The 19,060-nt window shown below is 48.1% G+C and overlaps 1 protein-coding gene across 1 annotated transcript in view; it reads left to right on the top strand.

Moving 5' to 3' along the window:
• CLMN (calmin) overlaps window positions 1–19,060 on the top strand; it is a 125,125-nt gene that overhangs the window by 90,234 nt on the left and 15,831 nt on the right. Inside the window, exons 5-10 of the mRNA XM_082616797.1 lie at window positions 1,776–1,868; window positions 3,614–3,804; window positions 6,078–6,271; window positions 8,234–8,316; window positions 13,361–14,974; window positions 17,842–18,032. Of these exons, the coding sequence (XP_082472923.1) occupies window positions 1,776–1,868; window positions 3,614–3,804; window positions 6,078–6,271; window positions 8,234–8,316; window positions 13,361–14,974; window positions 17,842–18,032 (2,366 nt within the window). The remainder of the gene's footprint in view (window positions 1–1,775; window positions 1,869–3,613; window positions 3,805–6,077; window positions 6,272–8,233; window positions 8,317–13,360; window positions 14,975–17,841; window positions 18,033–19,060) is intronic.

The raw sequence follows: 19,060 nt of genomic DNA, 5'->3' as shown, positions 1-19,060 counted from the left end.
CATGTGGCCGTGATGAATATGGACGGACTATTGGGCCTGAATTTGATTGGCTTTGTTGTTCACAATATTGACAACTTCCTTCAGCCTCTAACCCGCCAGTGATGAGCTTGTGCTCTCTGGATTATTCTCTGGGCATCAACCTGCAAAACACACCTGAGCTAGGGACTCAGGATTCTCATCTGTGATTAGGAAAGCCCGGGCCCTACTGACGGGTGTGGTCAGAAACCCCTGATGAACTGGTAGGATCAGAGACCCATCTTTTCTTAAAGCCCCAAAGGAAAGAGAGAAAGAAGTATTTGTGTGAGACGCTCTCTTTGTGTTTTCTTTCCCGAGTCTCCTGAGCAGAATCTTATGAATCAAATTTGGATTTGAAAGTTTACCTTGGGACTTCCCTGGTGGCGCTGTGGTTAAGAATCCGCCTGCCAATGCAGGGGACATGGGTTCGAGCCCTGGTCCGGGAAGATCCCACATGCCGCGGAGCAACTTAGCCCGTGCGCCACAACTACTGAGCCCATGCTTCGCAACTACTGAAGGCCGTGTGCCTAAAGCCCGTGCTCCGCAACAAGAGAAGCCACTGCAATGAGAAGCCCACGTACGGCAACGAAGGGTAGCCCCGCTCGCGGCAACTAGAGGAAGCCTGCGTGCCGCAACAAGACCCAACGCAGCCAAAAACAGAAAAGAAAAAGTTTACCTTGATTTACTTGATTTCTCCTCTCCTCCCCCTGAAGAATGGAGTTTACATTTGGAAAGGGTGGTAAAGAATGAAGAGGCGGAAAATGTGACACAGATGGATGTGGCCTGCAGTCTTCAATATTTACTCTCTGGCTCTTTACAGAAGTTTGCAGACCCCTGATCTACATACTCAGGTTTTGTTTGCGGAGTAAAATGATGGCTTAGGGCTGTGGTCCTCAAACCCAAGCGTGTAGCAGAATCACCTGGAGCTCCGGTTAAAATGCAGATCGTGGCCCCTCCCAGGGTTTCTGATTCAGTTGGTCTGGGGGAGAATTTGCGTTTCTAAGGAGTTCCCAGGTGACAAGGCTGATGCTGCTGGTCCAGGGACCACACTTTGAAAACCAGTGCCTCAGGCATTCACCAAGGGCAATCCTCTGCAGTCAGAACATAGTTAAATAAATAACGTAATCTCTTAAGGGTTTCTCAAATATGCCCATTTGAACCAGTCAGTAGGGTATTTTGTTACGGAATGTTGCAGAAAGATGCAGAAACGCTGGGTGGCGGCCTTATCCCCACGCACTGTTTCTAATGAGTAATGGATAATTGCCTTAGCTGTCCGTGTTCCTTGATCGCTGATGTCAGTGCTGCGTTTATCCAAAGACGTGTTATAAATCTGGAGGTTTGGTGGGTGTTAGTGTAGTACACAGACCGCCCCTGGGCATTTACCGTCTGTTCTTGGAAAAGGATGACTTTCTCACGAGGTGTGTGTCCTGGGCACGTTACATTGACTGCTCTGGAATTTCTTTACCGGAAATATAGAGATAATAGAGGAATCTGTGATGTGGGGTTGTGAGGATGAGCTGGGAGGATGCACACTTGTAAGGAGCTTAGAATAGTGTCTGCGCGTGCGAAGTACTATGCACGTGTTTATTAGACACACTTACATACACTTTTGCATGTTGGGGTCCCTGAGAGGTGGCCTGGGGCAGCACCGAACAGCACAGGTGAGAAAGAGAAACAGGCCCTCGACAACAGCATCAGAAAATAACACGTTGCATCCTGTTTGGACTCTCTTGTTAAGCTTATCAATTGCTTCTCTCCAGGTAAAACTGGTTAGCATCGATGCGGCAGAAATAGCAGATGGCAACCCCTCTTTGGTCCTTGGGCTGATCTGGAACATCATCCTCTTCTTCCAGGTAAAGTCATTTCTTTTCTGTAACACACGGTAATGATCTCTAGCAGCACAAGAGTGGAGCTGGATGGAGGGAGACAGTGAGATTTCGTTTCTAACAGATTTCGACGTTTCTGTTTCCTGGGAAAGAACTGGAAGAACCTGGTTGCTAAAGGTTTTGAATTCCTGTGATTCTAAAAGTGACGTGAGCTCTGTTCTCCTCTTGGTACTTGAAGAGTTAACTATTTACTTCGAAAAGTAATTTTGTTCTAAAGTGTCACAAGAGCTGGGGAATCCTTCCAACCAAAAATTGAACTTGGTAGAGTTACTTTCCTAAAATGACTTGTATTCATCCGATACGGTTAAAGAGCCTGTCCAAAGATAGCTCTAGGAAGAGGTGTGTGTGACAGGAAAGACCTTGCTTTTCCATCCTGAGCACCCTCAGCCTCCATCTGGAAATGCAGATTTTATAGAGCAAGGGCAGGGTCTGTGGCTGGAGTATGAAGGGGATATTTCAAATTGTGCTCAGGTTCTTTTTCCTGAGTAGGAGGGAGTGAGCCAATGTTTTATCTTCTAAAATCCCCCTCTTTTGAAATAGAAAATCGTGGCTCGTTGCTTAGTGGGTCTCCCAAGCATAAAAATGATCTTCACAGAGGCTCATGCTTACATTTCAGAGAAGAATGAGCTCAAACAAGGCTTGGAGACAATAGCCTTGAACTTATAAAACCAAAGGCTCCCTCTGAGCTTCAGTTTCCACATCTGTGAAATGGTAGCAGTGCTCCAAATATGTGGTGAGCATCAAGAGATGCTACGTGGGAAAGCCCTCTGTCAATTGTACAGTGTCATATACAGGCTTCGGTTACTGATGTTTGTTCTTCAACTCCCTGATAGACTGGAAACGTCCTGAAATGTGTAAAAAGTCCTTAACTCCACTCTGGATCGTCATTCATTTATTTGGTAAATGTCTAGTGAGTTTCTCCCATGTGCCAGGCTCTGAGCATACAAAGTCTTGCTCTCATGACTTTCTGGTGTCTCAGACAAGTCAGTCCCATATTATAGAATTCTGTGGTGCAGGCCATGGTCAGCATATGAGCAGAGTGTTGTAAAAGCTCCAAGCTGGGGCAACTATCTCAGAGGGGGAAGGGGGGAGGGGAAAACTTCCTGGATAAAGTGACACCAGAGCAGGGTTTTAAAGGATGCGGAGTTCACTAGACAAGTGCCTCTCAGACTTTATTGTGCAAACCAATCAGCTGGTATGGGGGTGGTATTGAAATGCAGAGTCTGATTTCGTAGGTCTGCTGTGGGGCCTGGGGTTCTGCATTTCTCACAGGCACCCCATGGTAAGAGCACATTTTGAGTAGCCAGGAGTTCAGTGTTGGAAGGGAGGGACATCCAGGCAGCAGGACCTGGGTGGGCATAGGCAGTGGGGCTTGAAACAACATGATGCACTCTGGGAGCAACGGCCATGGAAAGACGGGGTAGGGGTAGGTGGAGTCAGGTCAGGAAGACCTCATCTGCAGCCTCTGGCCAGAGCTAAAGAGACTCCAGGAAGAGATGATTTTCCCTGCAAAGCATCATTGCACGCACCACAAGCCACAAGAAACAGCCAGGCCATCATGAGTACTGCCCTGACCCCTGACACACGACCCTCAGGAAGGGGTTTCTCCCGATCTGGAGAACCAGTTCTGCACAGCTGGTCCCTCCAGCCAGGGTCCACGAGGGACCATGCTGGGTCTGCCTCCGGGGTCTGAAACGCCGTTTTCCTTCCAGATTAAAGAACTCACCGGCAACCTCAGCAGAAATTCTCCGTCTTCCAGCCTGTCACCTGGCTCGGGGGGCACAGACTCAGACTCCTCCTTCCCACCCACGCCCACCGCAGAGAGGAGTGCGGTGATATCGGTGAAAGACCAGAGGAAGGCCATCAGGACACTGTTGACATGGGTGCAGAGGAAAACAAGGAAGTAAGCCGCACGCCCTGTTCCCCAGCACCCCGTGCTGCCAGGCAGGGGGAGGAGGGCTAAGAAAAAGGGCATCACCGTTTACTCAGTTATGTGCCCGGAGCTTCACATAGACCCTCAGAAAAGGGATTCTGTCAGTTTCTGTTTCTGCCACGAAACTGTACTCACCCCATGTTTGGTTTGCAGAAAGCTGATGATAGAATTTGAATAGAAATCCCAGGGTCCTTCAGCACATTAAATCCCAATGTGGGGATGGCCCTTGGATCCTAATAACATGGACACATTTATTATTAAGCTTCTGGGTATCTTTCAGAGTCTGTACCTACTTAAAAACGAGTAACGATAAAGGCTGCAACCTATCAGAGTCAGGTCTGGCCCTTCCAAAACTGAGACAGGTGAACTGGAACCAAGTTCCTGGCCTTCTGTTTAACCCCCTTCCGGACTGGGGAGACCCTGGTGAATCTCTTACCTTTCTAAGCTGCATCTGTTAAGATGGTGACTTACCATTCACCCCCTTATGGGAGAGTTAGGGTTAAATGAAATAAACTCTGTGAAAGCACCTTGCAGAGTACCAGCACTTAGTAAGTGCTCAGCAGCGGATCCTGGCTCCCCAGTGTATGGAAATAAAAGATGGCAGGAAAAGGGCTTCCCTGGTGGCACAGTGGTTGAGAGTCCGCCTGCTGATGCAGGGGACATGGGTTCATGCCCCGGTCCGGGAGGATCCCACATGCCGCGGAGCGGCCGGGCTCGTGAGCCATGGCCGCTGAGCCTGCACGTCCTGAGCCTGTGCTCCGCAACGGGAGAGGCCACAGCAGTGAGAGGCCTGCGTACCGCAAAAAAAAAAAAAAAAAAGAAAGAAAGAAAGAAAGAAAACAAAAGATGGCAGGAAAAAATAAAAGATGAGAGAGAAGTTGGATCTTTGGGGTTTTGATTAAGGGGTTAAGCGTGATAGAGTTGATTAATGTGAGCAACCAGTAAATGGTATTTTAAAATAAATCAACCAAAAGTGAGCTCATTGCCAGGAGTTAGGGTGGCTATAAAGAGAGGAAGGGCCTTTGCGGGGAGTAGAACAGTCTGTATCGCCATTGTGGCACTGGTCACAGGAATGGGTGCTTGTGACAAAATGTCACGGCACTTACACCATCCCCGTGACACTGAAGCCAATGAAATCCTAATTCGGTCTTGGTTTTAATAGCCCTGTGCCCACGTCGGTGTCCTGGTTCTGATAACACACGCCGGTAACGTAGGATGCTGCCGTTGAAAGAAGCTGGGTGAAGGGTCTACAGGGTCCCTTTGTACTGCTGTTGCAACTTCTTATGAATCTCAAACGATTTCTAAATAACAGGATTTGTTTTTTGTTTTTTTGCGGTACGCGGGCCTCTCACTGTCGTGGCCTCTCCCGTTGCGGAGCACAGGCTCCGGACGCACAGGCTCAGCGGCCATGGCTCACGGGTCCAGCCGCTCCATGGCACGTGGGATCTTCCCAGACCGGGGCACGAATCCGTGTCCCTTGCATCGGCAGGTGGACTCTCAACCACTGCGCCCCCAGGGAAGCCCCAGGATTTTTTTTAAAAAGAGAGTTCAGGGATCACAGTTGAGAGATTGACAGGGGCGGATATGGTCTCAAAGGATGGAGTCCAAAGGATATTAGTGCCTGGCAGGATTATCCATCTTTGTCACTTTTAATGTTATGATTTTATTTATATTAATCATGACATTAGCTATCCCTTAGCGAGTGGCTCTCATGTGCCATCTGCATTGCACATTAGGTTGTCCACGTGACATGGCCGTTTTGGGGGATTCAACCTAATACTTGCCCATGACAGCTGCCCTGTTTTATAAATGAGTTTGAGGCTTAGAAGGTATGTGACTCAAGGCCACAACACTGGAAGCACAGTGGGGCAGCCGAGTGTGAACTTGGGTCTTTCTGGCTCCATTTTTTTACACAACACATCTATGTTTGCTGCATTTTGAACATTACTGATAAAAGGAACAGTGTATAAAATGACTCCTTTATATATATGTGTGTATAAATATGTATATATCTGGAAATTGGGAAACACAAGGTTCTATTATGTCTCCTCGTGTGATGTACACCTTCCTATCCTGTTTGTCTGGAAATGGAAATACCGATGGTTCAGTGCAGCTATCCCGATCCTCAGGGCCTGGGGCCTCTTGGCCTCCCCAGGTCAGCAGCTCCCAGCCCCGCTCGGAGGCCAGCGAGGCATCCTCGAGTCTGCTTACTGACCTGCACTGAGGCTGCTGCTTTTCCTCAGGTATGGCGTGGCAGTGCAGGACTTTGCAGGCAGCTGGAGAAGTGGGCTGGCTTTCCTGGCAGTGATCAAGGCCATCGACCCCAGCCTGGTCGACATGAAGCTGGCGCTAGAAGACTCCATGCGGGAAAATCTGGAGAAGGCTTTCAGCATCGCTCACGACGCCCTTCACATCCCCCGGCTCCTGGAGCCAGAAGGTAGATGTGGTTCTCTCTCTCTTTCTCTTTCTTCCTAATAATTTTTTTTTTTTTTTTACATATGGAACACCTGCCGTCCAATCTGGAAAATACAGAAACATCTAATGAAGTCATCTTTATATCTCCTGTATTCCTGCCACTGAGATCATTTTCCCAGTATTTTTCCTTACATCTAATTACAATTTTTTTACCTAATTGGGATCATTCAGTGTATGTATGGTTTTGTATCCTACTTTTTAAAAACCTAACGTTATAATTGTGACATAAGTATGCTGATAGGAGGTCTTCATTACATATTTTTATTGGCCATATAATGGTCCATTTAGTGGGTGCACCAAAATTTACTTAGCTCTTTACTACTGGTGGACATCGAGGTTGTTTCAGAATAGTCATGTTTATATATAACGCTGCAATGAACATCTTATTGGTTAAAGCTCAGTGTGCATCTCAGATTATTTCCTCCAGGACCAGGTCCCAACAGCAGAATGAATGACACAGCTAGAAAGTACACACCTTTTTCGGGCACTTGGTTATCTCTGTCAAATCGCCTTCCATGTGGATTAGGCTAACTTAGGACTCCCTCTGGCAGTGTGTGAGGGTCCCAGCTCAACAGACTCGCTGATGGGGCAGGCAGTGAGCTGGCTGCTGGCAGGGAGGGACTAAGGCAGTAGGGAACAACAGAATCTTGGGTACAAGGAGAGCTGGGGTCTTCATTCCACCTTCTCTGCTCATCAGCCACTTGTGAGGCTTCACTCAAATCATTCCCCTTCTCTGGGCCTAGATTTCCTGAAGTGTACAATAAAGAGAAAAAACCTCCCTGGTCTGTGGGATCCTGCACGATCAATCATCCCAAGATCCCATGTAAAAACCGTGTGTTCTTGTTGGTGAGAATGTAAATTGGTGCAGCTCTTACGGAAAATTGTGTGGAGGTTCCTCAAAAAATTAAAAATAGACAATCATGTGATCCAGCAAACCCTCTACTGAATATATATCCAAAGGAAATGAAATTTAAAAAAAAACAAAAATAAACCAACCACCTCAGGAAATCCCTGGCAGTCTAGTGGTTAAGACTCAGTGCTTTCACTGCTGTGGGCCTGAGTTTGATCCCTGGTCAGGGAACTAAGATCCCACAAGGCGCACTGCATGACGAAAAACCCCCCCAAAACAAAAAAAAAGCCCCCCCAAAACAAACAAAAAAAAACAAAAACGAAATGAAATTGCAATCTTGGAGAAATATCTGCACACCAGTGTTCACTGCAGCATTATTCACAATAGGCAAAGTATGGTAACAACCAATGCGTCCAACAGTGGATGACGAGATAAAGAAAATGCTGTGGGTATGTTCAATGGAATATTATTCAGCCATGAAAAAGAAAGAAATCCTGCCATTTGCCACAACACAAATGAACCTGGAGAACATTGTGCTGAGTGAAGTAAGCCAGGCACAGAAAGACAAATACTACATGATCTCACTTATATGTGGAATCTAAAAAAGCCAAACTCATAGAATCAGAGAGTATAAGGGTGGTTACCAGGGGCTGGGGGTTGGGGGTAGGGTGGGAAAAGTAGGGAAATGTACAAACTTTCAGTTATAAGATGAATAAGTTCTGGGGAGTCTAACATACAGTATGGTGACTATAGCTAATAATACTGTATTGTGTACTAGAAATTTGCTAAGAGAGTAGATCTTAAGGTTTCTCAGCACACCAAAAAAACCCAAAAAAGAAAAAAGGTAACTCTGTGAGGTGATGGAGGTGTGAATTAACTTGATTGTGGGAATTATTTCACAAGGTATATATATGTCAAACCATCATGTTGTACACCTTAAATATATACAATTTTCATTTGTCAATTATACCTCAATAAAGCTGGAAAACAATTTTTTAATTAAAAATGTTTTAGATAAATAAAATAAAAACCGTGTTTTGCGTGTCCTTCTAACTCCTGTGTCTCTCTTAACAGACATCATGGTTGACACGCCAGACGAGCAGTCCATCGTGACTTACGTGGCTCAGTTTCTAGAACATTTCCCGGAGTTGGAAGCCGTATGTCTGTTTTCCTTACCTATAATTCAGAAACCATACATTTCCATCAGCTGGCGATCACATGAAGCTTGGGGTTCGGGCTGTGTTGTTCTGTGTGACAGCCGTAAGGGTCAAAACTCGATCTCAAGCACCTTGAGCGTTGCTTTGCCACTTATTCATTTCAAAATCATAGATAACGTGTATGACATTTAAAAGCAGAGTGGGAAGTTAGGCACACCTCTTACAAACCTTCCCATCCCAAACTTTATTAAGATTAGAAGAGATGCCCACTTGTATTATGAATCAGCTACTTGATTTTTTAGATGTCAGATGGAACATTTTAGCAGTCTACCAGATTTTATCAGAATGTGAAAAATTCTCATAGACAGTGACCATTCAAAAGCATGCCTTTTTATTTTCAGAATCTGAGTATACTTGGTGACAGATTTTTTGGAGCAGAATCAGACCTTTTTTTTTTTTTTTTTTTTTGCGGTACGCGGGCCTCTCACCTCTGTGGCCTCTCCTGTTGCGGAGCACAGGCTCCGGACGCGCAGGCTCAGTGGCCGTGGCTCACGGGCCTAGCCTCTCCGCGGCATGTGGGATCTTCCCAGACCGGGGCACGAACCCATGTCCCCTGCATCGGCAGGCGGACTCTCAACCACTGTGCCACCAGGGAAGCCCCAGAATCAGACCTTTTAGAAGTTGTCATGGCCCTGTTGAACCTCCAGCCAACCCGTGCATAAGCCCAAGATGATAATAACACTGATCACAAGGATAACAACAGTCCTTTATTGAATTTACTGGAAATCTGCCGAACACCTACTGCTGGCGCAGGGGAACTTAGCAATAAACAAGATGGATGAGGTCCCTGACCTTTTGTAGCTTTGTTCTAATAGAGAAAACAGTTGACAAGTAAGCAAACACATCATCATTTCAGGTAGTTAGACGTACTAGACAAAAAAGAAAAAAGCATCAAGAGCTAATACTTGCAGGGAGAATGGGCTGCTCTTGTAGCTGGAGGCTTGTCAGGTAACCATCCCTTGTGTCTCTGGGCTGACTGCCACCTCTGCAATTCCACTTGACTTGGTATCATTATTTTCATTTTGTAGAAGAGAAAACAGATACTCTAAGAGGCTTAAAGAGCTCTCCAGGGTTGCCCAGCTACCAAGGGCACAGCTGGGGTTTGATCCCAGTTCTCTGCGGTTGCAAAGTTCAGGCTTTTAGATTCCTTACAACATATGCTGAAACTGAGACCCCATTTGGCGTAGCTCAGAAGAGCCAGACTGGGTCTTCCCCAGGATGTGGCTTTCATTCCAGTCCCTACCTATGTGTGTGTTTCCCATCTGTTTCTAGCCCACAGATCACTTTCCAGGGTGCTTTAGAAGCAGGCATTCCACGGGCTGGAATGTCCGTTCTTCCACTTGAAGCTGTGTGACCTTGAGCTGCTTACTTAACCTCTCTGATACATGTCTGTATGAGATGCCATCTGTAAAATGGAAAGATGACTCACATTTCAGAGTTACGTGAAGAATAAATAGATACATAAAGTACTTACTCCTGTGCGTGGCACAGCAGTTGATGCCCAGAAAATGGTGGTGATCTTATTTTGTACTTTAATCTTCATAGACCATTACTAAATTCTGAAATACTAGGCACCAGGGCTTTTATTAGCCCTGAGCTCTTAAGCTGTAGGCAGAGTTTAAAATTAACTAAAATTTATGATATTTGTGTGAGTCAGGGTCACGGCCAGGATTCAGTAGATCTGACCCTTGGATCTCCCCAGTGCTGGGGTCAGAGACTAGGGCTGGGGCAAGAGAGGTTGAACAAGATATGATACCTGGTGTAGGTCATCCTGACTCACGGAACACAGTGCATCACCACAGAACAGTCCATTTACATCCCCAGGGGAATACAGATGAGCCATCCCAGCTAATCTAGACTCCCATTAAACTGCTGTTTTTTTTAAGCTTAACAATTCAGCTGAGTTTAGTACATTTCAGTAAACATTCATTAAGCCCTGACTGCGTACCAGACACTGTGCCTGGCTTTATGGCCCGACATACGGTTTCTTTGGGTAAACATACCATATGCACTTGCAAAGAATGTGTCTTGTGCAGTGAAAGCTTTGACAGTCTTTAAATATCAATTAGGTTGAGTTGGGTAATATGCTGTTCTAATATCCTAGGGACATACTGACTTTTTTTTTGCTTTTCCTATCCATGAGTGTGAGGGAGAACAGTTGAAACTCTCTGACTCATGATTGTGGATCTGTTGCGCTCCTCAGTTCTGTCAGCTTTTGCTTCATGTGTGTGGAAGCCCTGCCACACATGTACACACATTTAGGACCGTTGTCTCTTCCTGACGACATCATCCGTTTATTTCTATTTGTAGTTTAGTTTGTCTTGGAGTGTCCTTGGTCTGACAGGAATAAGGCCATACCAACTTTCTTAGGATTAGTGTTTGTGTGATACATCTTTTACCATCTTTCTCCTTTCAGAGTACGCTTATGTTTAAAGCACATCTCTTGCAAATAGTATAGAGTGGGGTCTTGTTTTTTATCCATTCTGACAAGAATTAGTGTGTCATTTTATTTGTGTATTTTTTTACCATTTACTTCACGTAGTCTACCACCTTGCTTGTTGTTTTCTATTGGTCCTATCTGTTCTATGCTCCCCCGTCCTTCCTTTCTAACTGTTTTTCTGATTATTCAATTACTTTTTTTTTTTTTTTTATATGGTACGCGGGCCTCTCACTGTTGTGGCCTCTCCCATTGCGGGGCACAGGCTCCGGACGCGCAGGCTCAGCGGCCGTGGCTCACGGGCCCAGCCGCTCCGCGGCATGTGGAATCCCCCCAGACCAGGGCACGAACCTGTGTCCCTTGCATTGGCAGGCAGACTCTCAACCACTGCGCCACCAGGGAAGCCCTCAATTACTTTTTTGGTTTCCATTTTATCTCCTCTGTTGGCTTTAAAACAACATCTCCTTGTTTTATCTTTTTAGTAGTTTTCCCAGGGGTTATAATATTCATCTTGAACATAACTCAGTCTACTTTGGATTACTATAATACAACATTAAATAAAACGCATATTTATATATTTGTATATATGCAACTATTTCATTCCACTCACCTCTTCTCCATTCCTTTGTGCTGTTATTGCCTGACTTTCTTCTGCATATGTATTATTTGTGCTTTAAACAGGAGACTTTTTAAGAAAACTTTTAAAATAGTCTTTTATATTGGCCATACATTTACCATTTCAGGTACTTTTCATTCCCCCCTTCAGCTCCAGGCTTTCATCTGTGATCCTTTCCTTCAGCCTGAAGAAAAACCTTTGTATTTCTTATAGTATAGGTTAAGCAGTTATTTTAGACTCTTTATTTACTAGTTCTAACCCCAGGTTATCTCTGGGTCTACTTCTAATGACTATTGTTTCTGCTGACTATGGGTCTCTTCTCTTGCTTATTTGTGTCTTAAATTTTTTTTATTTTATGCCAAACCTGGTGTACAAAAGAGCAGTACAGTTGAGGTAGATGACATTTTCCCCCCAGAGAATAGAGCCCTTTCCCAAACAAGGACCTATAATGAAGAGCTGATCATTTTGACCTTCTCAAGAGTTGATAAGGGTTCTGTTGCACTTTTATTTAATTTCAGCCCTCCAGTTTCAAGTAATTGTATAATGAGGTCAATCCACTCTCCCTACCAGTGCATTGGGAGCCAAGCTCTGCAGTACCACCAAGATTGCTCTCTGCTTTTCAGCCCTGCTCTCAGCTGCTGCATCTTTTTGTTTCTAACTGAAGTGTAGTTGATTTACAATGTTATGTTAGTTTCTGGTGTACAGCAAAGTGATCCAGTTACATACATATATTCTTTTTCATATTCTTTGCCATTATGGATTATTACAAGATATTGAATATAGTTCCTTGTGCTATATAATAAGTCCTTGTTGGTTATCTATTTTATATATAGTAGTGTGTATATATTTACCTCAAACTCCTAATTTATCCCTCCCTTGCCTTTCCCCTTTGGTAACCATAAGTTTGTTTTCTATGTCAGTGGGTCTGTTTCTGTTTTGTAAATAAGTTCATTTGTATCATATTTTAGATTCCATGTATAAATGATATCATATGATATTTGTCTTTGTCTGTCTGCCTTACTTAACTTAGTACGATAATCTCTATGTCCATCCATGTTGCTGTCAGTGGCGTTATTTCATTCTTTTTTATGGCTGAGTAATATTCCAGTGTGTGTGTGTGTGTGTGCGCGCGTGTGTGTAAATATATACACCACATCTTCTTTATCCATTCCTCTTTTGGTGGACACTTAGGTTGCTTCCATGTCTTAGCCATTGTGAATAATTCAGCTGCATCTTACTTAGCAAAAGCCCCTGTGTGGGAGAATTAGTATATGAAGAGAACTAGTTTTGTGTTTGGGCCCCTTCTAGTTTCAATCTCTCATGCCAGCCCACACAATCAATAAATATTTAGCTGATCTTTCCTTATCTCGGATGAGTTCGCTCTCCTGTCCATACCCAGACCAGGCAGTGGCCCACAGGTATGAAGTCACGGACAATCTCTGCTCACTTAGGAAGGGCTCATCCTTCTCCAGAGTTCAGTTCATTGATATGTCTTTGCAGCCATAGCTTTAAAAAAACACATTCAGGGCTTCCCTGGTGGCGCAGTGGTTGAGAGTCCGCCTGCCGATGCAGGGGACGTGGGTTTGTGCCCCGCTCCGGGAAGATCCCACGTGCCGCGGAGCGGCTGGGCCCGTGAGCCATGGCCGCTGAGCCTGCGCGTCCAGAGCCTGTGCTCCGCAACAGGAGAGGCCACAGCAGTGAGAGGCCCGTGTACCACAAAAAAAAAAATAACAAAAAACCACATTCTTTTTAACTTTGGTGTTCTCACATTTCAGCAGGAGCAATAGTGATTTGCCAGTCTACATGTGCATCAGAACACTTCCATTCCTTCTGAAGTGCTTTTTCCACTTCGGTGTTTGTGTTTTGAGAGGGGACGTTACGTGACACTTAGACGCTCTGCTGATTTCACGTTGCCCTGTATTTCTTGGCAGGAGGATTTTGCGGATTCCGACAAAGAAGCCCCTATTGAATCCACCTTCGTTCGCATCAGAGAAACCCCTTCTGAACAAGAGAGCACCGTCTTCCTTCTGACTGAGAATGGGGAGCGTGCCTACACCGTCAACCACGAAACCAGCCACCCGCCACCCTCCAAAGTCTTCGTCTGTGACAAGCCTGAGGGTGTGAAGGAGCCCTGCGTTACCAGCCGGGAGCTGGCAGACAGCTGCTCTGAGTTCATGCACCAGATCATTGACCAGGTTCTCCAAGAGGTCCCAGGGCAGATCAACAGCACCAGCGAGCTGGCTCCAGAATCTTCCATCTTATCATCCAGAAAGGACAGCCAGAGGTCCACCTCTCTGCCAATCAAGAAAACTGTGCACTTTGAGGCTGACACCTACGGGGATGCCTCCTGCAGTAGGGACCCTTTCTACAGTCCAGACCTTCGCTTCGAAGGAAGCCCAAGAGAGACCAAGGAGTCGTCCAAGCAGGACGGACAGGTCTTGGCAGCTGAGGTTGCTAAGGAAACACCGAAACAGGAGGCCCCAGAGATCCTGGAAGCAGCCTCCAGTGAGGCCCCCAGCGACGTGTCTTCAGTGGATGGTAAGGTCAGTCATCCTCCGACTCCCCAGACCTCTCCCTCCTGGAATGGGGCGTCGGAGAGGGCAGCTAGCCCAGGGGAAGAGGGCCGTTCCCCCTCAACGCTGGGAGAGGATACCATTGTGGCCGATTCCATGGAGATCAAGGTTAAGCTGCTGACTGTAGAAGCTATGGATAAGGAAGACTCTTTCGAAGGCATACCATTAAAAGCCTCGAAATTTAACAGCGACCTCGTAGATTTACCCTCCACCAGCCAGGCCTTCCACGAGGTTCCTTCGCCTCATGAGAAAAAACCTGCCGAGGAGGAGGTGTCAGAGGATAGTGCTGAGAAGTTGCGTAAAAGGAGAGGTAAATCTGCCCATAGGAAGACAGATTTGGATGAGCCCCCCGTGAAGCCCAACCAGCAGGAACCTCACAAGGACCCTGGACCAGAAGACCAAGGCTATTCTTTGGCCCCTGAGGAGGCACTGGTGGATAAAAAGCCAGAAAAGGCCAAGCACGAGTCCCCCTGGCGCCGTCGGGGTGAGGAGGAAGGGGAAGCCGAGGGCCCACGGGGCCTTGGGGGAGAATTGCCTTCCAATCCACCAAGCAGCAGCAGCAGCTTGGAGACCCTCTGCAGCTCCAGCGAAGAAGGCCTGGATTTCAAGCCGTCTCCACCACTCTCCAGGATCTCCATCATCCCCCATGACCTTTTCTACTACCCGCATTATGAGGTTCCCCTGGCTGAGGTTTTGGAGGCTTATGCAGAAGGCATGGAGGATTTGAAAAACGAAGAAGTGGACCTCGAAGAGCCAGAGGGGTATCTGCCGGACCTGGGGGCCGGGGAGGATGAGGCCAGGGAGGCCGAGGCCTCCCAGAGCAGCTGCAGCTTCCCCAGGCTGGGCAAGGACCACCCCCAGGCCAGCATCGCGGAGGATGCCAGACCAGCCTCGGAACCCAGGCCCCCATCCCCGCAGGAGGACCACCAGCCAAGGGAGGACGCAGAGAGTGTCCCCGTGCAGGACCACCAGGTACTTGACTGCGGGTTCGGGAACGCTGAGTGGGGAATTCTGTGCTTCTCCTGAGCTCGGCTTCTTCCTCCATAAAATAGAGAAAGGCAGCTTCCCTCACAGGCATCCCAGGTCCAGAATTTAAGGAGACACTCACTCAGGCTCAGGCAAGGTCAGGGTTAGCACCCGAGAGGAGCACTTGTCAATTTTGCTCCCTGGGTGGCTCGCTGGCCTCCCCCTAGTCTGGGCCCTGCCCACAGGCTGCCAAGGAGATCTGATGAGGTCGTGCTTGAGGTGCTTGAGGGTCCAGCATAGTAGTAGCAGAAATCATTTTAAGTAGTAATCGCAGCTCTGCCTAGCATGCGCTTAGTGAAAACCAAGCCAGACCTCACACTGGACTCCAGCCTTGATTTTTAAAGGCCTTTTGCCTGTTGAGCACTGTTGTTTGGCTCCTGTGGTTAGAAGTGGGCTGTGTAGACAGGGCAAGGCGGACGCGCACTTCTGAGCCGGAGCAGCTGGGCACGTGCTCTTCTGCCACCTCGTGTCTCCACGTCCTCTGGCCCAGCAGCTTCAGAGGGGTCCCCCAGAGTGAGCAGTGAGAGGGTGTGGGGAACCCTGACTGCATGTCCCTCTGGGTGCCCCTCCCCGCCCTCCCCTCCGGACAAGCCCACCTCCTCCCTGCCTCCCAGCCTGCCTCTGGGCTTTGCTGGAGCTGGTCCCCCATCTGGACGCCCTTCCCCACACTTGGCTTGGCGAGCGCTTACTCATCTTCAAAGCCCAATGCCAACAGCACCCCCTCCCGGGAGCCCGCCCAGCCCCTCTCCAGGCAGAGCGGTCACTCTTCCATTTATAGTGATAACATTCTCGATGGTTCTCTAGTGGACTGCTGCTGCTTTCGTGGGTTGTGATTTTCTCTCCTGGGAGAGAGTGAGCATTTGTGTATTAATCTCTGGGCTCCAGAGGCCAGCCTGACAGGAAACAAGGTGCATTGCATGACAGTTTGGGGTATCAGGTGAGGGCAGGTAAATTAAACCCTGAGGTGCTGGGAAGCCAGGACAGGACCCAGCAGAGGCCCAAAGGTGCTCGGAGGAGTGAGAAAGCCTTGCCCTGGGGAGGCTGCAGGAGAAGGGGAATCTGAGTAGCCTTAAAAGGCGTTTAGGATTTAGATGGGCCAGAAGTGGTAGCATCGTTTATGGGTTTGCCAGCTCCAGGCGGTGGGGAGTAGCTGCCCGAGCACTGGGGGCCGCAGAGTCCTCTGGCACTAACAGTCTAGAAGCCACGTGTGGCCGGACCTATCCTTTGGTGCCGAGCACCCATTCTCTGTCCGTTTTCGGCTGCAGAAGAGGGCTGGGTGGCTCCATAGGTGCAAGAGGCCTGCCTGCCACCTTCCCCTTCCGCCCAGGGGCAAGGAACCTAGTCCTGTCCCCTGCCCCTAGCCCTCGGTCTGCTGTCTGTCAGAGCAGGCTTGTCCTGTGGGAGACCCGAAGATCCGGCGGGGTGAGAAATGCCCCTCAGTGACATCAGGTCTCGGGGTCCCCAGGTTGGGGGATGACAACAGCAACTGGGGTGATTCTCTGGATTATTACAGGCCAAAAGTTCTTTTAGAACAAAAGAAAGGGGACTGGGGTTGCCCTGAGTTGCCTTTCTGCCCCTCTGTGTGACTTAGAATGCCTAATGAGCACCTGAGTTCCCCTCCCCCAGAGATGGAGTGTGGCCTGTGGGCACTCAGATTAGGCGTCCGACGAGCAGGTGCCCACTGCTCCCAAGCACACCTTGCCATTGGCTCCCGAGTGTAGCCCTAGCCTTGATCCCTGTGAGTGAGCAGGGGCGGGGGAGGAGAAGGGGTGCAGCCCAGGAGGACTTGCCTCCTGACCGAGAGGATGACAGGGGGTGGAGAATTTCTCTGATACCTGGCCCTTCTTTAAAAAGAAAAGAGAAAACTGTCTTCTAAATGGACTAGAAAATGGCAAGTTCTACTTCTAGTCTTTAAGAAAATGAGTCCTCTCCTCATTTCACCTTTCCGAAAAGGTAGCATTTGCTCCTTGATGATGGAGGAGCAACTGGCCTTTCAGATTGCTGAGGGCGGTTTTAATTTCTGCAGGGAGCTTTGTTCTCCTGGTCTGCACGGCCAGCCACTCTGATCCTCTTGTTGGGACACCTGTTGAGCAGGATTTTCCAGCCCCTGTGAGAATGCTTGAGAGGTGCTGCCAGCAATTCTCACGCTTCTCGATTTCACGTGGGAGCATCGCTGGTGGGTTTCAGAGTGCCTGGTGGGGGGGTGGAGGTCAAAGATCTTCCTTATCATATAAATGCTACAAAGGTGGCACTACCATACACCTTCGGCCAAAAGCACAGTGAAGCTTCATCTCTCCAAACACAGGAGCCACCTTCACACCCCTTGGCCCACCTGGCCTCTAAGATTTGTTCCTCTGTTTAAGTGGATGATGGTTGTGTGAAAGATCCGACCATTGTCCACTGTGAGGGACGTCCTTTATAGGAAGCACTGTGGTATAGTGGGAAGAGGCTGATAATCCTTATACCCATTTGACAGACAAGGAAACCAAGGATCAGAGAGATAGTCAGTTGCTCAAGGTCAGATAGCTGACTTAGCCAGGATTTGAAACCAGGTCTTACTGACTGTAAAACCCATGCTGTTTTCGATCAATTAGTCTGGAGCATTTGGAACTCTGCCCGGGGAGCAGCAGTTCGGGTGGGCTCCATGGTGGGCTGTGCTGGAAGGAACCCATGGAAGAGGCGGGATTGGAAGGGGCACCCTAGCTGGGCCTCGGAGTCAAGGTGGATCAGGGCGCTGCCGGGTGGTGTCACGCACTCAACATCTCAGCATAAAATTCTGATTTGTGTTTGGTTGTCATATCCTTCGGTCCCAGGAATTTCCAAATTCGGAAAACTTAGCAAACCCATTAGAAGAAAAGGTAATGGAAGAACCGATCAGCAGTAAACAAAAGGAAAAAAGAAAACATGTGGACCACGTAGAAAGTTCAATATTTATAGCACCCGGAACTGTTCGCTCCTCAGATGACCTGGAAGAAGACACCTGTGACCACAATGTCCTTTCCAGGTATTTGATTAACAACTTCTCACCCCAGAGCCTGAGCTGGGAAGCTACTCTCTGAACTCATCCCATTTCCGGTTTCTGATTGGATGGGGGACGCAGGGGTGGGGCTGGACAGCAAGGGAAACAGATTCAGGCAAAGTCCTCTTTCTTCACCCCTGGGCTCCCCCACTGACTTCCCCCAAACAATATCAGACCTGCCCGTAATCAGCAAAACCAGAAGCCCCTGAACTTTGCCTTCTCTCCTCGCTCCAAGGAGCTTTGGGTGGAAACTGGCAGTGAGCAGAGAGAGAGGTGGCTGAACCGTACGTAGGGGTGGGGTATGAAAAGTAATAGCCTTGGAGACTCTGCCGGCCGTCTGTGGCCCCTGATAACCTCTGGTCAGGCTAGGTAGAGACCAAACTTAGCCGTTTGTAAGCATCTTACAGGATCAGAAGGGAGGCACTGCATATGCGTGGAGGGGACCATGTATCACTGTCGCATGGAAGCTGGACTTTAATATGACCGCTTCACCCACGAGTTTGGGTCCAAGGCAGTAAGGGTGGTTGATTTACCACAGGGGAGGAGTGGGCAGGGAGGATACTGAGCTCTGAGTGCCAGGAAGCGTGTAGCACACATCTGCTCTGTCACTCTGAGGCCACTGGATGGTCCGGATTTGTCCCGGGGAAAATAGGTAGCTGCTGAATGTCAGAAGACCCTGGTCTCTCCCCATTATCCCTCATCATCACAAAGATCACCATTTACAAGCCCTTATGTATCGGGCATTTCCCATACATGTGTTCATCAATTCTCGTGGGCACCCCGATAGGCAGGTAGGTGGGATTGTGCATCGCTGGGAAGCTTGGAGGGTACCTCCCAGCTTAGGAGATGGGACAGCTGGGGTCTTGGACCCAGACCTGTCAGGTGCCACGGTCCACGTTCCTTCTGTGACCCCGCGTTGGCTGTGCTGGGTGAGCCATGCTGGATGCAAAGGGAAATTATTGAGATAAGCCCTGGGGGAGTGAGTGGGGGAAGCGCATACAGGGAGAGCCGGA

This window comes from Mesoplodon mirus, assembly GCF_964341445.2.
Source record: "Mesoplodon mirus genome assembly, chromosome: 4".
Lineage (NCBI taxonomy): Eukaryota > Metazoa > Chordata > Mammalia > Artiodactyla > Ziphiidae > Mesoplodon > Mesoplodon mirus.
The sequence above is the reverse complement of the archived record's forward strand: the minus strand, read 5'-3'. Positions and strand labels throughout refer to the sequence as shown.